The sequence below is a fragment of the Rhynchophorus ferrugineus genome, unplaced genomic scaffold (genome assembly GCF_030347505.1).
Source record: "Rhynchophorus ferrugineus isolate W39M unplaced genomic scaffold, kcgeb_rfMv2 rfM9, whole genome shotgun sequence".
In the NCBI taxonomy this organism is placed as follows: Eukaryota; Metazoa; Arthropoda; class Insecta; order Coleoptera; family Curculionidae; genus Rhynchophorus; species Rhynchophorus ferrugineus.
Genome location: NW_027472588.1, coordinates 9804187 through 9824301, shown reverse-complemented (window position 1 = coordinate 9824301; position 20115 = coordinate 9804187). Strand labels below are relative to the sequence as shown.

General features: G+C 33.4%; 1 protein-coding gene across 6 annotated transcripts in view; it reads right to left on the bottom strand.

Annotated features, from left to right (window-relative positions):
• Positions 1–20115, bottom strand: part of Hk (potassium voltage-gated channel subfamily A regulatory beta subunit hyperkinetic) — a 225237-nt gene that overhangs the window by 32522 nt on the left and 172600 nt on the right. For 3 of the 6 annotated variants that reach the window (XM_076413090.1, XM_076413086.1, XM_076413088.1), the window contains 3 exons: positions 12518–12759; positions 11699–11809; positions 2188–2247 (listed from right to left, as the gene is read on the bottom strand). In XM_076413090.1, the coding sequence (XP_076269205.1) occupies positions 2188–2247; positions 11699–11809; positions 12518–12728 (382 nt within the window). In that variant the 5' untranslated portion in view covers positions 12729–12759. Of the gene's footprint in view, positions 1–2187; positions 2248–11698; positions 11810–12517; positions 12760–19838; positions 20063–20115 lie in introns of all 6 variants that reach the window. The other 3 variants (XM_076413091.1, XM_076413087.1, XM_076413089.1) reach the window with 2 other exon arrangements.

Below are 20115 nucleotides of genomic sequence, written 5' to 3'. Positions count from 1 at the left end.
TGGGATTTTCATTCAATATCTCTTGCAGAATATTGTTTTTGGACTTTCTTGGTCTTACTGGCCGTTTTTTGCCATTGATATAAATATCACCATTTTTATATTGTTAAAATTTGATTTAGGAATAAAATAGAGGTTAAAGCGGGAGTATGAATTATGCTATTGTCGATATAACAAACCTTAACTTATTTTTGTAAGTAAAAGCGTCTTTTGATCTTTTACATGTTAAAACACATACCTCTATTATACTCACCGATTAACTATATTTCAATCACCGCAATTAGGGTGTTTTCTTAAATAAGATGACTGCTTCTGAATATCACTCTGGTTTCATTTTACGATTTTAATATGCATTCTCTCGTTTATTTTCCTTGAAAATAGTGCGGGGAATTGGTTTTACCTCCTAAATATTGAAGTACGAACTTAGGGGGCCGTAAAGTTCCTGACCGCGGCCTTTTACTGCTGCATTCTCATTTTACGACAACCGGAGTTACGATGGGAGTGAATATTCAAGATAGGGCACCGGATTATCTTGTAGTTCTGTGTATATTTTTGTGAATTCAAACAGAATTTTTTGCCGGAGATGCGTAGTATATTATGGTATAATTTTATCGATGTTTAGGTAAATGTTAGTGTTAATATTAAAGACATAATAGGATAGGATCTTAGGATATGATTTAATCTTAATAATGAGTTTTATATTCTTTGATATATATATATATATATATATATATATATATATATATATATATATATATATATATATATATATAATTGATAAATAATATATAGGAAGGAAAATGATCCCAGTCACGCCAATAACCAGGCTGGGTAAGTCCGGATGTATTCTGGGATGATTTCTAAAGTTGGTCACTCGCCAGTCGGTAGGCTTAATACTGAGGACCGTGGTTCGGAGCCCACGTTAAACTTTATGTCCAGTCCAGATAAATCCATAGTTGGTAAAAAGTGACTTTAAAATATATATTAAAAAAAACTCAAAATATGACCAAATTTTCATTGAATTATTTACCTATTTTGTACCCATTTAATTCATGATCTCAGTTCTTATTCCTTTATACGATTTCTAGCATTTCGTTCTAGGCAAATAACACTTAAAAGGATTGTTAATTATACGGATATGGAAATTTGTCGATAAGTTATTCAAGTTCTTATCTAAACCAGTTGTCAACACAACGGTCTATATTTCATAAATATGCCTTTTATAGTTTACAGTTAAATATTCTTATATAAAGTTAGTTTAATCATGAAGTATTATGATTCCATTTATCTTTTTGAGTAATCTTAATATGCTGTAGTATCTAACATTTGGAAATATAATGGGAAATGTTTTCTATTTATAAGCTATTATTCCAATATTATCCCATAGTTAAAGTTACAGTTAGTTATTAACATCTTTGATAAACCAAATTATGTTTTAAATTATAACGAGCAGATGTCTTGTGGTGTACATTAATACAATATGAAGCAGTAAAAAAAGAAATCATTTTATTTATTGTTATAATGAGTCGTATCTCTATACCAGCAGTGGTGGTTAATAATTCTTAATTATTGCCTTCCTAATTTCTTTAAAAATAAAGTAGTAGAGGTCTTTTAAAAGTGGTATAGTCACCCAGATGGTTTTAGGTAGATTTTAGGTCATGTAATTGTTGACGGGCGGTAGAGAATTTTCCTTTTAATTGTTTCATGGCCTGGCTTAACTCTTTCATGTTATACTAAAAACATAATGCCCGGTCTGGTTTGAGTGAATATTCTATGAATTCAGCTTAAATTGATCGAACTCTTCAAACTTTTCAGTTTACTCAGATAAATTCTCTTTGTTTAGAAATATTGAGAGTGTAAACTCAAGATACAACATAAGATAGTTTTCACTCGCCTCTTTCTTCCCGCAGAAAAAATTGCTTGTTGTTTTTAATTAGTACGCGATGTACCATGATACTAAATTGGCATTTGTAGCACTGATGATATCATAGCAACAAAACTAGCAACAGTTTAAGCGTCACCTATCAATAAAAATATATCCATTATGTAAAACAATTTATTGAAAATATCATAATAAACATGACAACTATTAAAACGCTGTAGTGTTAGTGTCAATTTTTCACACCGCAATTATTAGTCAGTCTAAATATATTGAATAAATAAAGTGTAATGGTAATTTGTTGTACTTACTAAGTTTTTCTTTTTCGGAAAATGTTTGTGCTGCCGTTTCTGAATATTTATACAGTCTCCCTATAATAAAATGATGTGTTTTGGTTCAATATATTTGGTAAGAAATATATATTATTAACAATAACTAAAAAATAAATATAAGTTAAAAGCGACAACACTTTTATTACAAAGTAAATAATTACGTATAGATATGGATACGAAATTAGTTTGTTATCACCCAATTTAATATACCTGCATCACAAAAATATGGAATTGGCTTAACGTATTGGTCTTTGCTGTTGTGCGTTGAACAGATTATTATTGTTTAGACATAGAATTATAACAGTCTTGAAACGTGTCGAATTTTACATGTATCAACAATAATCTATACATTACCCAAGAATATCAAATGTTCCTGCTGTCAAGAGATCCAAACACCACAAAAAACCCCAAAATCAAGAAATTGCAACCTCTAAGTAGTAGAATTTTTTATCTTAATTTGCAAGAAGAATTGTGGCCTGTGTAAAACATTCCGATTCTGGGTCGCTTACATTGTTATATATTCCTTTTTCTCATTGGAGGTTGCAGACGGCAGGATGACAGTTCAATATGACTAATATGACCTTTGTGTTTCTACCAAATTACGGGTTTAGAAAAGCCCATTATAGTATTTGGAACATCTTAAATAACACAATGATTTACTAATAGTGTCGCGTCTTTTTATATGTAAAGACGCACTTACTTATATATGATTTACACGTCGATGGCCAATAGTTCTTTCTTCGATGGGTAAGATAGTTCCGATGTCCTCGATGTAATTAGTTTTAAAAAGTTATCATTGTAAGAGAGAACGTAATATAAAACCAACATGTTCTTCTGATATCTTTACGATGTTAGCTAACTCATGCAGCTTCACTTTTCGATTACTCAAAACGATTTTGTGGATTTTATGATGATTTAAAAGGTAATTCAGATAAAGAAATGTCTTAGTATATATATACATACATACATACATATATATATATATATATATATATATATATATATATATATATATATATATATATATATATATATATATATATATATATATATATATATATATATATATATATATAATATAAACTATAGCGTAATGTAAGTGAATTCAATAATGATAATACAGTATAGTCAATTGAAAAGTCTCCGGCCTACCATAGTAAAACACTTTTTTTTGCCAAAATTACATTTTTACATTACATTTTTACATAATAATATAACATAATACCCTTCAAAGGTGATACACTGATTATAGCGACCCTCCAACTTTTCGATACCATTTTTGTAGTACGATTTGTCTTTTGCTTAAAAATAGGCCTTAGTTTTGGCGATCACCTCTTCATTCGACGAAAATTTCTTCCCAACAAGCATTCTTTTGAGATCTGAGAACAGGAAATAATCGCTGGCGGCCAGATCTGGAGAACACGGTAGATGAGGAAGCAATTCGAAGACTAATATGGATTTTTGCCATCGTTTTCACTGACTTGTGACACGGTGCATTGTCTTGGTGAAGCAGCACTTTCTCTTTCTTCAAATATGACCGTTTTTCGACGATTTCGACCTTCAAACAGTCCAAATCCTTCCTTTTTCAATGTAGTCAAAATTATTCCATACGCATCCCAAATACAGAGGCCATAACCTTGCCAGCCGACTGTTGCCTTTTCCCACGCGTTGGATCGGGTTCATCGTGTGCAGTCCAGTCGGATGACAGTCGATTGGACTTCAGAGTGAAATGGTGGAGCCATTTTTGTCCATTGTCACATATCGATGCAAAAACTCGGGTTTATTACGCTTTATCATCTTCAAACACTGCTCCGAATCATCAAATCGTCGTTGTTTTTGGTCAAAAGTGAGCTCGAGCGGCACCCGATTTGCACAGAGCTTTCTCATACCCAAATATTTGTGAATAATATGATGTACACGTTCAGTTGATATCTTTGGATGGTCGAATATTTCATTCAATTTTAATTTACGGTCATTAAAAATCATTTTGTGAATTTTTTAATGTTTTTGTCGGTAACAACCTCTTTTGGGCGTCCACTGCGTTCGCCGTCTTTGGTGCTCATTTCTTCGGTCTAAACTTAGCATACCAATCCTTGATGGTTGATTTTCCTGGGACAGTGTCCGGAAACTCGGCATCAAGCCAAATTGACAATTTTTCGATGTACGATATATTTAGATATTTCAATGTAACATGACTTTTTCGTTATTTCTTTTGTTAATACTCATAAATTGGAGATACCGAAAAAACATATCTACGAAAGGTCGTGTTAAGCACCGTAATTGAGCAAACCGCGCTATTGTTAATCCGGATCAATAAATCAGCAATATCGTGGCTAATGGAATTCCGTTGCAACACTGTCAAGGTGGTAAATCAACCCGCATCACGGGCCAACTCTTTCGCAAAGTTTCCCTTTGACAAAACGCATCGTCAAGCCAATAAATCACGAGGCTTGTACCCAATTAACTCCTTCAGTCCCCGGAGACATCCGGAAAGGTCATGTTACAAACACATTACCAGAACAAATACAGTTTTCTTTCGTCCGATCGATCACCCTGCGACGGATTTGTTTGATAATCGAGCAAAACCGTAACGATAAAGGCTTTTTGTGTTGATGTTTGACATAATTAGAGATCCGACCCAGCTATAATGCCATGTTGAAACTATCATTCACGTTTTTAAAAATCTATTTCTGTTAAATTGTTTTTCGTTGTAGTTTTTAAAATTTATTCATATTACTTGGTAATATTTTTATTCCCACAACAGTTTGTATTTAATGATTGGCACTTGAGAATGTATCAATTTCAAGAAGATTTTTGACATTCATCGTCCTCAATATGTTTTATATACGCTAATAGAAAATCATCAAAACTGAAAATACTTTATGCACACATGAGTTTGATTATTTACGTTACTTGGTTTCTTTCGCTGAATGAAAAAAAAAAAACTTATTTTTATACCTAATACATGTTACTCAAACTGCTATTTTTAGTTCTTTCCTTTATCTATATCTAATATTTAAAGAATGTTTTTAATTGGTTTAAAAAGTTTTATTTAGATATATGTTGAAATTGAAGTGAATTTTGTACATTTACAATTATGAGTGTTGCAGTAGTCATTAAGTGGTTGTAAGTATATTTTAATTCCAGAGTTTTGAATTCCAGTAGAATTTCCAGTAGACGATAAAAGTGGAATTAGATATTTTTATGAGATTTATCAATTTTATAGCTATTGGCGATACCTAACATTACGGACAAAAAATGACGAAACACAGATTATAACTGATACTAATGTTAACTTTTTCTCTTCTTGTAAAATAAATTGGTTTTCACGAAACTCTTTTTGAAGCTAGCTTTGCACTAAGATTTTATTAAGAGCGCTTTGCAGATACCGGAATAAATATTTTTTGAATGGGGTAAGGTCTGGATCATACGGTGGATGCATCAAAACCTTACAGCTGATATCCGAAATTTGAGGATTTATTAGAGATGTATATGGTTTAGTCTTTGTCGCGATGGAAGACCCTTCCTATGATTTTTCTACTACTCTTTAAAGTTGAAACTCTTGGCAAGTTTTTTTTCAAGTCTGAAGCAGTTGTTTAATTATATTTCGAGAATAACATTTATAGACTTCCGTTTGATCTTAATCTTCCGTATTGTGTCAAAACAATCCCGTCGAAGTAGTGTTTTCAAGTTTAAGGAGCTGCTAGAAGTTCAATGGAATTAATTCCAGGAAAATAGGGTAGTTGCGGAGTCGCATAAGTTAAATATCGACTTATCAATCATTCTACGAAAAAGTTCCGAAGCATCAATAGTTAGGGACAAAACAAAATCGTAGAGAGAAAACTAAAAGTTACAGCATAGATATTGGTTATATTAGGTATTTGCATTGAAAGCAGGTATTTTGATCAGCTATATCTATCGGAGAAAATGCGAAATATAAGTGTAAACAAAGTTTGAAAACCATAGCTTATCTGTAAAATGTGATTTCCGAGTTATTCAGAGTGTATAGATGCTAATCATGGAACACTTACAATCGAATACGAAGCGAAGCCTATCAAATACTTTTAGAAACTTATGGTGATGCTATTCAACTATTTAAAAGTGTCAATATGATGTCAACGACGAATGACCATGTTTTGGAGACCGAAAGAGTTCGAATACAAGGAATTATAAGACTTATTGGACGAAGTGCCTAGATGGTGTAGTATATTACGAGCTGCTGAAACCGAATTAACGTTCTACTGGAGATATATACCAGCGTCAAAGAAATCTACTACCGAAGCCTATCAAATAATTTTAGAAACTTATGGTGAGGCTATTCAACTATTTAAAAGTGCCAATATGATGTCAACGACGAATGACCATGTTTTGGAGGCCTAAAGAGTTCGAATACAAGAAATTATAACACTTATTGGATGAAGTGCGTAGATGGTGTAGTATATTACGAGCTGCTGAAACCGAATTAACGTACTACTGAAGATATCTACCAGCGTCAAAGAAATCTACTACCGAAGCCTATCAAATAATTTTAGAAACTTATGGTGATGCTATTCAACTATTTAAAAGTGCCAATATGATGTCAACGACGAATGACCATGTTTTGGAGGCCGAAAGAGTTCGAATGCAAGAAATTATAACACTTATTGGATGAAGTGCGTAGATGGTGTAGTATATTACGAGCTGCTGAAACCGAATTAACGTTCTACTGGAGATATATACCAGCGTCAAAGAAATCTACTACCGAAGCCTATCAAATAATTTTAGAAACTTATGGTGAGGCTATTCAACTATTTAAAAGTGCCAATATGATGTCAACGACGAATGACCATGTTTTGGAGACCGAAAGAGTTCGAATACAAGGAATTATAAGACTTATTGGACGAAGTGCCTAGATGGTGTAGTATATTACGAGCTGCTGAAACCGAATTAACGTACTACTGGAGATATATACCAGCGTCAAAGAAATCTACTACCGAAGCCTATCAAATAATTTTAGAAACTTATGGTGAGGCTATTCAACTATTTAAAAGTGCCAATATGATGTCAACGACGAATGACCATGTTTTGGAGACCGAAAGAGTTCGAATACAAGGAATTATAAGACTTATTGGACGAAGTGCCTAGATGGTGTAGTATATTACGAGCTGCTGAAACCGAATTAACGTACTACTGGAGATATATACCAGCGTCAAAGAAATCTACTACCGAAGCCTATCAAATAATTTTAGAAACTTATGGTGAGGCTATTCAACTATTTAAAAGTGCCAATATGATGTCAACGACGAATGACCATGTTTTGGAGACCGAAAGAGTTCGAATACAAGGAATTATAAGACTTATTGGACGAAGTGCCTAGATGGTGTAGTATATTACGAGCTGCTGAAACCGAATTAACGTTCTACTGGAGATATATACCAGCGTCAAAGAAATCTACTACCGAAGCCTATCAAATAATTTTAGAAACTTATGGTGAGGCTATTCAACTATTTAAAAGTGCCAATATGATGTCAACGACGAATGACCATGTTTTGGAGACCGAAAGAGTTCGAATACAAGGAATTATAAGACTTACTGGACGAAGTGCCTAGATGGTGTAGTATATTACGAGCTGCTGAAACCGAATTAACGTACTACTGGAGATATATACCAGCGTCAAAGAAATCTACTACCGAAGCCTATCAAATAATTTTAGAAACTTATGGTGAGGCTATTCAACTATTTAAAAGTGCCAATATGATGTCAACGACGAATGACCATGTTTTGGAGACCGAAAGAGTTCGAATACAAGGAATTATAAGACTTATTGGACGAAGTGCCTAGATGGTGTAGTATATTACGAGCTGCTGAAACCGAATTAACGTACTACTGGAGATATATACCAGCGTCAAAGAAATCTACTACCGAAGCCTATCAAATAATTTTAGAAACTTATGGTGAGGCTATTCAACTATTTAAAAGTGCCAATATGATGTCAACGACGAATGACCATGTTTTGGAGACCGAAAGAGTTCGAATACAAGGAATTATAAGACTTATTGGACGAAGTGCCTAGATGGTGTAGTATATTACGAGCTGCTGAAACCGAATTAACGTACTACTGGAGATATATACCAGCGTCAAAGAAATCTACTACCGAAGCCTATCAAATAATTTTAGAAACTTATGGTGAGGCTATTCAACTATTTAAAAGTGCCAATATGATGTCAACGACGAATGACCATGTTTTGGAGACCGAAAGAGTTCGAATACAAGGAATTATAAGACTTATTGGACGAAGTGCCTAGATGGTGTAGTATATTACGAGCTGCTGAAACCGAATTAACGTACTACTGGAGATATATACCAGCGTCAAAGAAATCTACTACCGAAGCCTATCAAATAATTTTAGAAACTTATGGTGAGGCTATTCAACTATTTAAAAGTGCCAATATGATGTCAACGACGAATGACCATGTTTTGGAGACCGAAAGAGTTCGAATACAAGGAATTATAAGACTTATTGGACGAAGTGCCTAGATGGTGTAGTATATTACGAGCTGCTGAAACCGAATTAACGTACTACTGGAGATATATACCAGCGTCAAAGAAATCTACTACCGAAGCCTATCAAATAATTTTAGAAACTTATGGTGATGCTATTCAACTATTTAAAAGTGCCAATATGATGTCAACGACGAATGACCATGTTTTGGAGACCGAAAGAGTTCGAATACAAGGAATTATAAGACTTATTGGACGAAGTGCCTAGATGGTGTAGTATATTAGGAGCTGCTGAAACCGAATTAACGTTCTACTGGAGATATATACCAGCGTCAAAGAAATCTACTACCGAAGCCTATCAAATAATTTTAGAAACTTATGGTGAGGCTATTCAACTATTTAAAAGTGCCAATATGATGTCAACGACGAATGACCATGTTTTGGAGACCGAAAGAGTTCGAATACAAGGAATTATAAGACTTATTGGACGAAGTGCCTAGATGGTGTAGTATATTACGAGCTGCTGAAACCGAATTAACGTACTACTGGAGATATATACCAGCGTCAAAGAAATCTACTACCGAAGCCTATCAAATAATTTTAGAAACTTATGGTGAGGCTATTCAACTATTTAAAAGTGCCAATATGATGTCAACGACGAATGACCATGTTTTGGAGACCGAAAGAGTTCGAATACAAGGAATTATAAGACTTATTGGACGAAGTGCCTAGATGGTGTAGTATATTACGAGATGCTGAAACCGAATTAACGTACTACTGGAGATATATACCAGCGTCAAAGAAATCTACTACCGAAGCCTATCAAATAATTTTAGAAACTTATGGTGAGGCTATTCAACTATTTAAAAGTGCCAATATGATGTCAACGACGAATGACCATGTTTTGGAGACCGAAAGAGTTCGAATACAAGGAATTATAAGACTTATTGGACGAAGTGCCTAGATGGTGTAGTATATTACGAGCTGCTGAAACCGAATTAACGTACTACTGGAGATATATACCAGCGTCAAAGAAATCTACTACCGAAGCCTATCAAATAATTTTAGAAACTTATGGTGAGGCTATTCAACTATTTAAAAGTGCCAATATGATGTCAACGACGAATGACCATGTTTTGGAGACCGAAAGAGTTCGAATACAAGGAATTATAAGACTTATTGGACGAAGTGCCTAGATGGTGTAGTATATTACGAGCTGCTGAAACCGAATTAACGTTCTACTGGAGATATATACCAGCGTCAAAGAAATCTACTACCGAAGCCTATCAAATAATTTTAGAAACTTATGGTGAGGCTATTCAACTATTTAAAAGTGCCAATATGATGTCAACGACGAATGACCATGTTTTGGAGACCGAAAGAGTTCGAATACAAGGAATTATAAGACTTATTGGACGAAGTGCCTAGATGGTGTAGTATATTACGAGCTGCTGAAACCACATTAACGTACTACTGGAGATATATACCAGCGTCAAAGAAATCTACTACCGAAGCCTATCAAATAATTTTAGAAACTTATGGTGAGGCTATTCAACTATTTAAAAGTGCCAATATGATGTCAACGACGAATGATCATGTTTTGGAGACCGAAAGAGTTCGAATACAAGGAATTATAAGACTTATTGGACGAAGTGCCTAGATGGTGTAGTATATTACGAGCTGCTGAAACCGAATTAACGTACTACTGGAGATATATACCAGCGTCAAAGAAATCTACTACCGAAGCCTATCAAATAATTTTAGAAACTTATGGTGAGGCTATTCAACTATTTAAAAGTGCCAATATGATGTCAACGACGAATGACCATATTTTGGAGACCGAAAGAGTTCGAATACAAGAAATTATAAGACTTATTGGACGAAGTGCGTAGATGGTGTAGTATATTACGAGCTGCTGAAACCGAATTAACGTACTACTGGAGATATATACCAGCGTCAAAGAAATCTACTACCGAAGCCTATCAAATAATTTTAGAAACTTATGGTGATGCTATTCAACTATTTAAAAGTGCCAATATGATGTCAACGACGAATGACCATGTTTTGGAGGCCGAAAGAGTTCGAATACAAGGAATTATAAGACTTATTGGACGAAGTGCGTAGATGGTGTAGTATATTACGAGCTGCTGAAACCGAATTAACGTACTACTGGAGATATATACCAGCGTCAAAGAAATCTACTACCGAAGCCTATCAAATAATTTTAGAAACTTATGGTGAGGCTATTCAACTATTTAAAAGTGCCAATATGATGTCAACGAGGAATGACCATGTTTTGGAGGCCGAAAGAGTTCGAATACAAGGAATTATAAGACTTATTGGACGAAGTGCGTAGATTTTGTAGTATATTACGTACTACCAGCGTAAATTGAAAAACTGATGTGTTGTTGCCGAAAAAGACTAGCAATAGCGAGTAACAGAGGCAAAGTCATCCTTTTATTATATGCAATATCGCAAGAGTTGTGAAGGATCCACTGCTGCAGCTCGAATGGAAAATTCTGCCACACCCAGCATATTTACCAGACATATAACCTTCTAATTACCATTTGTTCTGATCAATGCAGCATGGCTTGACAGTAATACGGTTTCGAGACACTGAAGTGCCAAAATGGATCGATAATTAGAAGAATTTCCAGAAAAAATGGAAGAATGTTTTAGAAAATGATGAGAAATATTCAGATTAATATATATGGCAGTAATATTTCCCCTTTCCTAAATTGTAAAATGATCAGAATACATGACAAGAAAAGCTGTGTTTTAAATTCAATTTTACCTATGGAAAATTCCGAAAATTTGTTGAATGGTTCCAACAGATTTTTGCTTAATCTCAGTTGCCTTTGACCAGTCTAGATTCTTTTCCGAGCAAGCCAAAGTTAATTATAACAAAAGCTCGGCGGGCGCATACTAAATTACACAAAAATAATTGATAACGTTCCCCGTTGCTAAAACCGACCGACACTAACGTATAAACAATAAGATTTACCCTTACCGGAGTGTGCTTCGGACAGATCAAACACGTTAATCCCGCTCTCCACAGCTAAAACGATAATTTGTTCGGCCTGTTCTTCGGTGACGTTCGGACTGAAAGTCGGCCAGGTGCCTAAAACAATAGAACGTATAAATTAAGCATACACTCTAACGAGTGGGTGTTATCCTCTTTTTGGATGTTCCGGATTTGATTTACATTAACAGAGACGATTCCATCCGTGTTTTATTACACAGGATGTTTTACTGAAGCTCGGCATATTTTGTTGTTGTTTGATTGATGGTCGAAGCTATCTTCTTATAACCATTTCGTTTCGTGATTATCCCTTAGTGATTATGCACTTGACGACGTTGGTCTTGGATTTCAAATAGCTTTGTTTTGTTTTGCTTGGTGCTTGATGGACTTTTCCAGGTTTATTCTGGGTCCAATTGCCAATAAACCGAGATATAAAGATCACACCGAGGCTACTGGATGTAGACATTATTGCGTGAAGACTTTCGTAAATTTTTTTATGTTATACAGATTATTATTATCATAAAAAAAACGTGTATATCATAACGTGCAAAATTGTGAAAAATTATTATAAAAATGAGGAATTCCTGAGGAAAAACTGTTATTTCTAATTAATGTAAATATAATTTCGCTTTATCTCATATATAATTATTATCAACAGCAAAGGTAAAACATTTTTGTCGAATTAAAATGCTATTGTGCGAATCAAATGAACTTTTATGTATATAATATATTTTACTGGTGATTTTGTCTGTTGTCAGACATTTTCTAACGTTTGTTTGCAGTTCTGTACTAATAATAAAATCTTACCTAGACCAATATTCGAAACACGAAGTCCACTTTTGCCGAGATTCCGATATCTGAGTCCCGGCGTGATGTTGGTAGATCTGGTAAGCTGTAGAGGCACCGCTGGTGCGGAATGAGTTAAGCCGCTAAGAAGCAACTGTTCTTTGGTGATGGTTCCATCTCCAGGGCGTTCGGCTAGGGCACTTAGGGCGCTACCTGCACTAAATTCTTCCATGCAGTCCAAACTAGCTATAGGTGCTCTGCACCTGTAAAAAGACACATAAGTATAAATATTATGTCATTTTTTGAGTATTATATTTCATTTGAAATGTAATTAATGTTATTTACATATAAAAAAATCGTTTAAAATTAAATTATACATAAATAATATTAACATATTGGGTTTCTGTTAAAGAAATAGAAATTCCAAAAGCTATATATTTAGCGATATAACGTTCGACTTTTTATATAATTGCTAAAGTATTTCGTTTAAAAGTAAAAAACTATCTCCTAAAATTCAACACACTAAATATTATGTACATTAATTAATGTAAATAAGTATAAGGTCATATTAGTTAGTAGAAAACATTCTTAAATTATAGTAAATGTACCATATTCGAACCCTAACATACTTACACCTAACTTATATCATTATATCTTATACTGAAATATAAGAAATATAAAAGATAAGATTTTTGAGATTATCAGGTCCTTATACCATTTTAGTATATATTTTAGTATATTAGCTTAATACAGTAACATATAACCCCATAAAATATTCTACAGAAAACATGTTTATGATCCATAACTCTATTCTATTCTCTATTCCGTAACATAGTAGAGAACAGTTTTCTAGTGTCGCATATTCGGCATATTATAAACTATTAAACAAGCCTATACTATGAACACGAGCACTGAAAACGTATCGAGTATTTGCGGGAAGTTTTACTTTTTTACTTCAATATAACTAAGGCGATTGAAGGTCAATGAATGCTGTGTGAAGCTTATGACAAACATGCTCCATCGGTTTTAAAGGGGGTTTTGGGTGTTTCAAAAGTGGTAATTTTAAAACTGAAGACAAAGAGCATTCTGGACAGGAAAAACATTTTAAGACGATAATTTGAATGCATTATTCGATGATGATGATCTTTGCAAAACATAAGAATAATATGTAGAATTGTTGAGAGTAATGCAAGAAATCATTTATCATTTGGCGAATATGGGAATGATCCAAAAGCTCGGATATTTTATTCTGTGTGAATTGAAGCCAAAAGACATTGAAATGTGTTCGGTCATGTATCAAATATAACATCATGTTACCAAACCAAAACAAAACAACTATACTGGTTAGTTGGAAGATACTCTCAACTTGATCTAAAATCAAAGAGATTGATTTATAAGATAATCATAAAGCCAATTTGGACCTATGGAGTGCAAATATGGTGTTGCACTATAAATTCAAATCAATTAGTTATCCAACGCTGTCAAAACAAGGTTCTTCAATTAACTACCAATGCCTATCGCTACGTAACCAACGAAGAACTGCCCGATGACCTGGAAATGAAATGGATTTGCGAAGTTATCCAAGATTTCGCATTAAAATACGAAAAAAGATTACTAAATCATACCAACGTGGAAGCAATACAACTGCTTGACAGCATACGAACTTATATAAAGAATATACTTTTAGTGTAAACTATAGCTTAAGTTATCATAATTTTATAATTGAGGAATACCTATTGATGTATTTTCTCGCACTCATCTTGCTTGTGAATTAATCCAAGTACAAATGAAATGTAGTAATAAATTTATTTATAATTAAGATTGTATCGAGCGTATCTAATAAAGATGTTATCTAAAAAAGTATCAAATATTGCTTATTGTCACTGGTGATGAAAACTGGATCGATTACGATAATACGAAGCTAAACTGGTGAAAACATACTTATATAACATTAAAATAGAAAGTGCTACCCAACCCACCGTATTCTCCAGACCTCGCTCTTTCTGATTAGTACTTGTACCGATATTTTGTGATCGCTTCTCTTTTTATGGTGATACCAAAAAAATGCTTAGCAGCCTTAAAATAAAAATTGTTCTCTCGAGATGAAATTGTCTAAAATATGGAATAAAGTAGCGGCTATCGATGAACAATAATTTCAATAAAATATGTTGTACCGATATTTTATAATAAAACTTTTAAAGTAATGTATAGGCCCATAGTAAAAAGAAAATAAGACAAATGTTTGACACACATAAAATTAAAAGAACTGAACCAGAAATGTCGTATTTACATACTTGCCACAGTCGAACCAGGCCACCTTGCACTGAACAAGGAAACGGCGAGTTTTATGTTGACGGCAGCGGCAGGCCACCGTTAATTTGTTATAAATGCTGAATCCCATGAACACTAATATCAGGTAGAAACGCGAGCGCTGGTCATTTTCATTAAGGTCATTTTCAAGCGGTGACATTGTACGACACGCAACCTAGACACTGATAATGTCCATATTTTCCTGAAGGTTTAGGTCAATGTTATAATATGCCCGGTAAACTGGGTTAAAACCGATTAAGCTGAATACATTACGGCGAAGGAAATCGATAATTGCTCTGCTAGATCAAAAGATACGTTTATGTTACATTGCATACATATAGATTTCTCAAATAATATTATACTATATAATTTCAATCTTACGAATAATCTCTAAACTATTATACGAGGGTGGTTCAAATATGATCGAGACAAATACTCTGACACGTTTATTTACTATTGAAAAAATTTACAAATATTTACAGTTTTTCTAGGTATTTCCTCTCACTAGTTACGTATTTTGTCCATCTTTCCGGAAGTTTTTTGATGCCAGTATCGAAGAATTCCTTGGACAACTCGGACAGCCATATGCGCACGAATTCCTCTACCTCGTCGTCGGTGTTGAATCTTGGACCTTCGAAGGCCAAACATGTGATAGTCACAAGGTGATAAATTTGGACTGAAGGGGGTGCTCCATTACCTCCCATCCTAATTCCGATATTGTATCGAGCGTGAGACGCGTGGTATGACGGCGCGCATTATCCCCGAGAAGAATCGCACTTCTTTTTGGAATGCTCCTCCGTTTCGAGCGATAAATGGATTTCATTTGTGTTTTCAGAAGGTTAGAGTATTATGCAGCATTAATGGTACATCTACGTACAGCACGCCCCGCCGGTCCCAGAACACCGTACACCGAACCTTACCCGCGGACCTGGTTGTCTTTGCCTTAACTGGCACTTTCAGGAGTGCAATAGTGTACCCATGTCTCGTCTGTAGTGAAGATTCCCGTTAAAAAAACGTCCTCCTCCGCCTCGTATAGCGTCAGTTTGGACGTGGAGCGTTTGTGTCCATCATATTTGAACTACCCTCGTACAAATAGCAGCCCATTGCAACACCATTACTTTCAGGGTTGGGCAGTACTTGTATTTGAAATGCGTAATTAAAATACAAATACATATTTTGTATTTGTATTTCAATTATTTCTAAAAAAATAATTTGTAATTTTTATTTCAATTACCTGACGCTGATGTATTTTGTAATTAGTATTTTAAATATTTATGACTTTTGAATGCATTTGAATATAAATACATTTAATGATCTTATTATATTTGGCTGTTTCAATTTCTCTTTATTTCTTGATAAGTTGTTATTTTTCTAATAAGTCGATAGTGGTCAAGTTTAACAATGCGGAAGTACGAAAAGACATCAAGATTTTTATAATTACATAAACGTTTATGTTATACCCTATTAACAACTAGATCATCTTCCACATGCCTCAGGTTCTGGTAATACAATTAATACCATATCAGTAGATTTCGAAAAAAATAAATAAATGAATAACGATTTCAATTTACGTATTGCTTCTGCTGATCATCAGAAGATGTTTTTAAACTTTGATTATACAAGTTTCTTTTGAAAGTTTACCCAGTTTATGTGTAGACTGGTTTAGAGTAATTAATAAAGAAATAGATAAATTTCTATGAAAGTGGTTCAGTGCTCACACTGGCTAGTGTTGCTCTTGATAAGAAATATATAGGTGCTGGTTTTATAGTAATTTAAAATCCCATTTATTGGATTACACTATCAGTATTCTTAGACAAAATCACTCGTCAATCTATGCGATTATATGCGCAATTTTGTTAATAGTTTTCTCCGATATTATTTTAATTTTGTCAACTTACAAAATATCCACCAATAATAACAAAATTACTATAAGGAATGAATATTTTTATAGAAATATAGCTTTTTCAAAGAAGATGTCGTCGTCAATCTGACATTCCCTTGTTGGAAATGGCATAGAGTGAGTGGTTTAGATCATTTTATGAACAGTAGTTTTAATTATTATGATACATAGCATAAATTACAATCACAAGATATACATATCTGTTACATTTGACGATTTTATGTCAGGTATTGAAACGAAAGCCATTCATTAATACTAACGAAGACATGGTTGCCTTGACCAGTAATTATTGCAGCATAACAATACTTTCTGGTAGGAGATAATGTACATTTTATATAAACCGCTATTATCATACCTCTCTTTTGATTGCTTTTAATTTGGCCGAATCATCTGAAGCATTATTTTAATTCTTATGGTGATATTTAAAAATGTATCGAATATTGGATAATCATAAAGATATGCCGTCTAAAGACTAATAATAGTTTATTTTCAACAATATAACGGCCAATATTTCAAAAAGAAGAAAGAAAACTTATTAAAGTTAATATTACAGTTAAGATGATAATAATTAAACAGTACTAATTATATCAACCCAAAATATAGAAAAAATCATTTCCAAAAACTTATTGAACAATCTTGTATGTTGAAATTAAAAAAAAAACTATTATTAGAATAACTGCCTATCGCTAGTTTCTGAACTAAAAAGAAATTAAGAAGAAAATAACTAAATATCGATTGCTATTATAATTTTAAATAGTATTTTCATTAATTTTTAATGATAAACCTACCCAACCAAACAAACAAGCCGAAAATGTTCACATTTCACCTTTCTCACACCACCACAAAGCATACGGATAGCAGAATCGAATAAATGCTTTAGTTAGAAATAAATTTCTGTCTCTGAATTACGCCAATACTTAATTATTAAAGATACTGACAAATAATCGATAACTATGGAAACTAAAGATCAATAGCACCCTGCAAGCTGAACAATTTAAAAAACTGCCGCTATAGCGAACAATTGGTGTTCATTGAACCGTGTCCGAATTGTTTTATTGAAAAATAAACTTCTTTATTATATAGTCTACGTTTAGTTATATATCGATTGATAAAGGTTTCATGAACTTATTAAAATTCCCCCCTGTTGTTATTTACCAGAATATCAACACTCATCCTCAAATGGCTTGGATGACAAACAGTATATTACTAAAGAGGTTCGCAAAAGCCTTGCCATTTTAATATTTAAATATAAAATATCAAAAGCTTGTTCAAAATATCAGTACCACAGATGTGTCATGACTGTGCCCTTATCAAATAAATTTTTAATTTTGTGTACGGTTTACTTTTCTTGAATTCAAATGATTTTTAAGCTGTCTAAATAACGATACACTATTTTATGGATTAGGTCATACGTCTAATTTCTGCAAGTCCTATTTAGGTCATTACATTAATTATATTTAGTTAAAAGTTGCCCGGATAGAGACATCCCTCTCAGCTTTACAAAATCTTTTCTAAAAGGGATGGAACATAGAGAATAAAGTTTCTAAAGTACGCCCAAGTTTCCCAATAAATCTTATCTGATGTTTAAAAATTCTAGTTTGAACAGACTTGATTAAAAGCAAAACCGTGCCAATATTGAAGTCAGCCTGGAACTTACATTAAGCTTAAGCAGATAAAATGCAGGATGCTTAATCTGCAAGAACTGGAAAGTTTCTTCTTGTTTTTTGCGGATGCGCTATGGTCGGATGGTTTGATATAATGAAAAGTGTCGTGAAATATTTAATATACACCAGTTTTTTTTTCTACGATATAATGATTGAGACCAATTGCAATACTAGATGACCCCATGAACTTAGTATCACCTATATCTGACTTCTTTCATCAATAACAATAGCTACTTCATTGATTGCTAGTCTCCTCGCGTGCTCACCGACAGGTGTTTGTCATGGCTGATGATGATATCATGACCGTCCGATAGTATCCCATCCAACGCTGTTAAGATCTAACATTTTACTACTAAATCTGCTGAACAAATGTTTGTAGATTTTGGACAATAATTCCCTTCACTCTTAGTTTGTGAGCACACCAAAAATGGATGATTTGCATCTGCTAATAGTAATAGCACTTCTAGCAAGCGATAAATGCGTTCTTATATCTTCAATTGTTATCTCCAGATTTTTTGAACTCATTTTTGATACAAATTTTATTGTCACCAAAAGCTTTTATGGTATAATACCTTGAAAGTGGACATGATCTTGTGCCTTCCACCAAATAACGTCATTTGAAAGTAAGTATTAGAATAAATAAGTAAGTGGTTAGAATTATTTCCCATCCCAAAAACTGTACAACATAACCCAGTAGAATAACCGCTGTATTTTAATGCCATAAATTATTAATAAACGATTGTCATTTCCACATTTGTAAATGATTTGTTGGCACCATAATCTATTTGTGGATCGTAGTGGAATGCCGCTGGTTCCTGGAGCACAGGAGCAGTTCTTCTGGAGATAACAGTGACATTTTGTATGGAAAAACAAAATATTGTCTTTACTATTTTCTTAGAAATTCTTCCACATTTGCTCATCATATAAACTTTCCTCAGACTTCTACAAATATTTTAAAATTAAAATTTACCTTATCGGTCCAGCCATTCCCCAGTTTTAGCGAGACTAACGAACAGTAATTCATTTTTATATTAACCTTTAATGTTTTATCAAGATTTACCAGAGCTATATCTAGCATTTCAGGTTCTGTTTGTTTTCCTATTTTTGTTTATATTTATAGAAACCGAACTGGATTCTTGTAGTGCCGACATAGGTTCGTATATTCAATCGAGGTCATGCTTTCTGCATTTGAATGAGTTTATCTTGCAAATTTCTGCCTTCGAACTTTTTTGGCCCTCCAGGTTGTTCTTTCCCATTGACATCGAGATTACCATTTTTAAATCGCTGACACCTAAACTGTCAAATGTGATATGATGCAACAACATCAACATAAACTTTTGATTTGTTCAAATAATACTAAATGAGAGACCATTCTAATCCTTGAAAATATTAACAGAGGTTTTTTCATATATCTAGACCAGAAGCTATTTATATCAAAACCTTATTATAGTTTTAAACTAAAACTTACCTATAGATCGTAGGTGGCTGAGACTCCTCGCTCGTGTTATCATTATTGTTATTGTTATCATTGTTGGAAAAATTACATAAAGCTAGATGGGACATTATCATTAATTAACAACGTTGATTGCCTCTAAATGAAAATTTATTATCAAGTCTTGTTTTTTAGGCACTACACATTTTTACACGTTTCGTTAAGGCAAGAAAATATTAATTATTTTTACGTGAGCTTATCTGAAAGAATAGAAATTAGATACATTGATGTATCGAGGCATTCGTGCATGTTA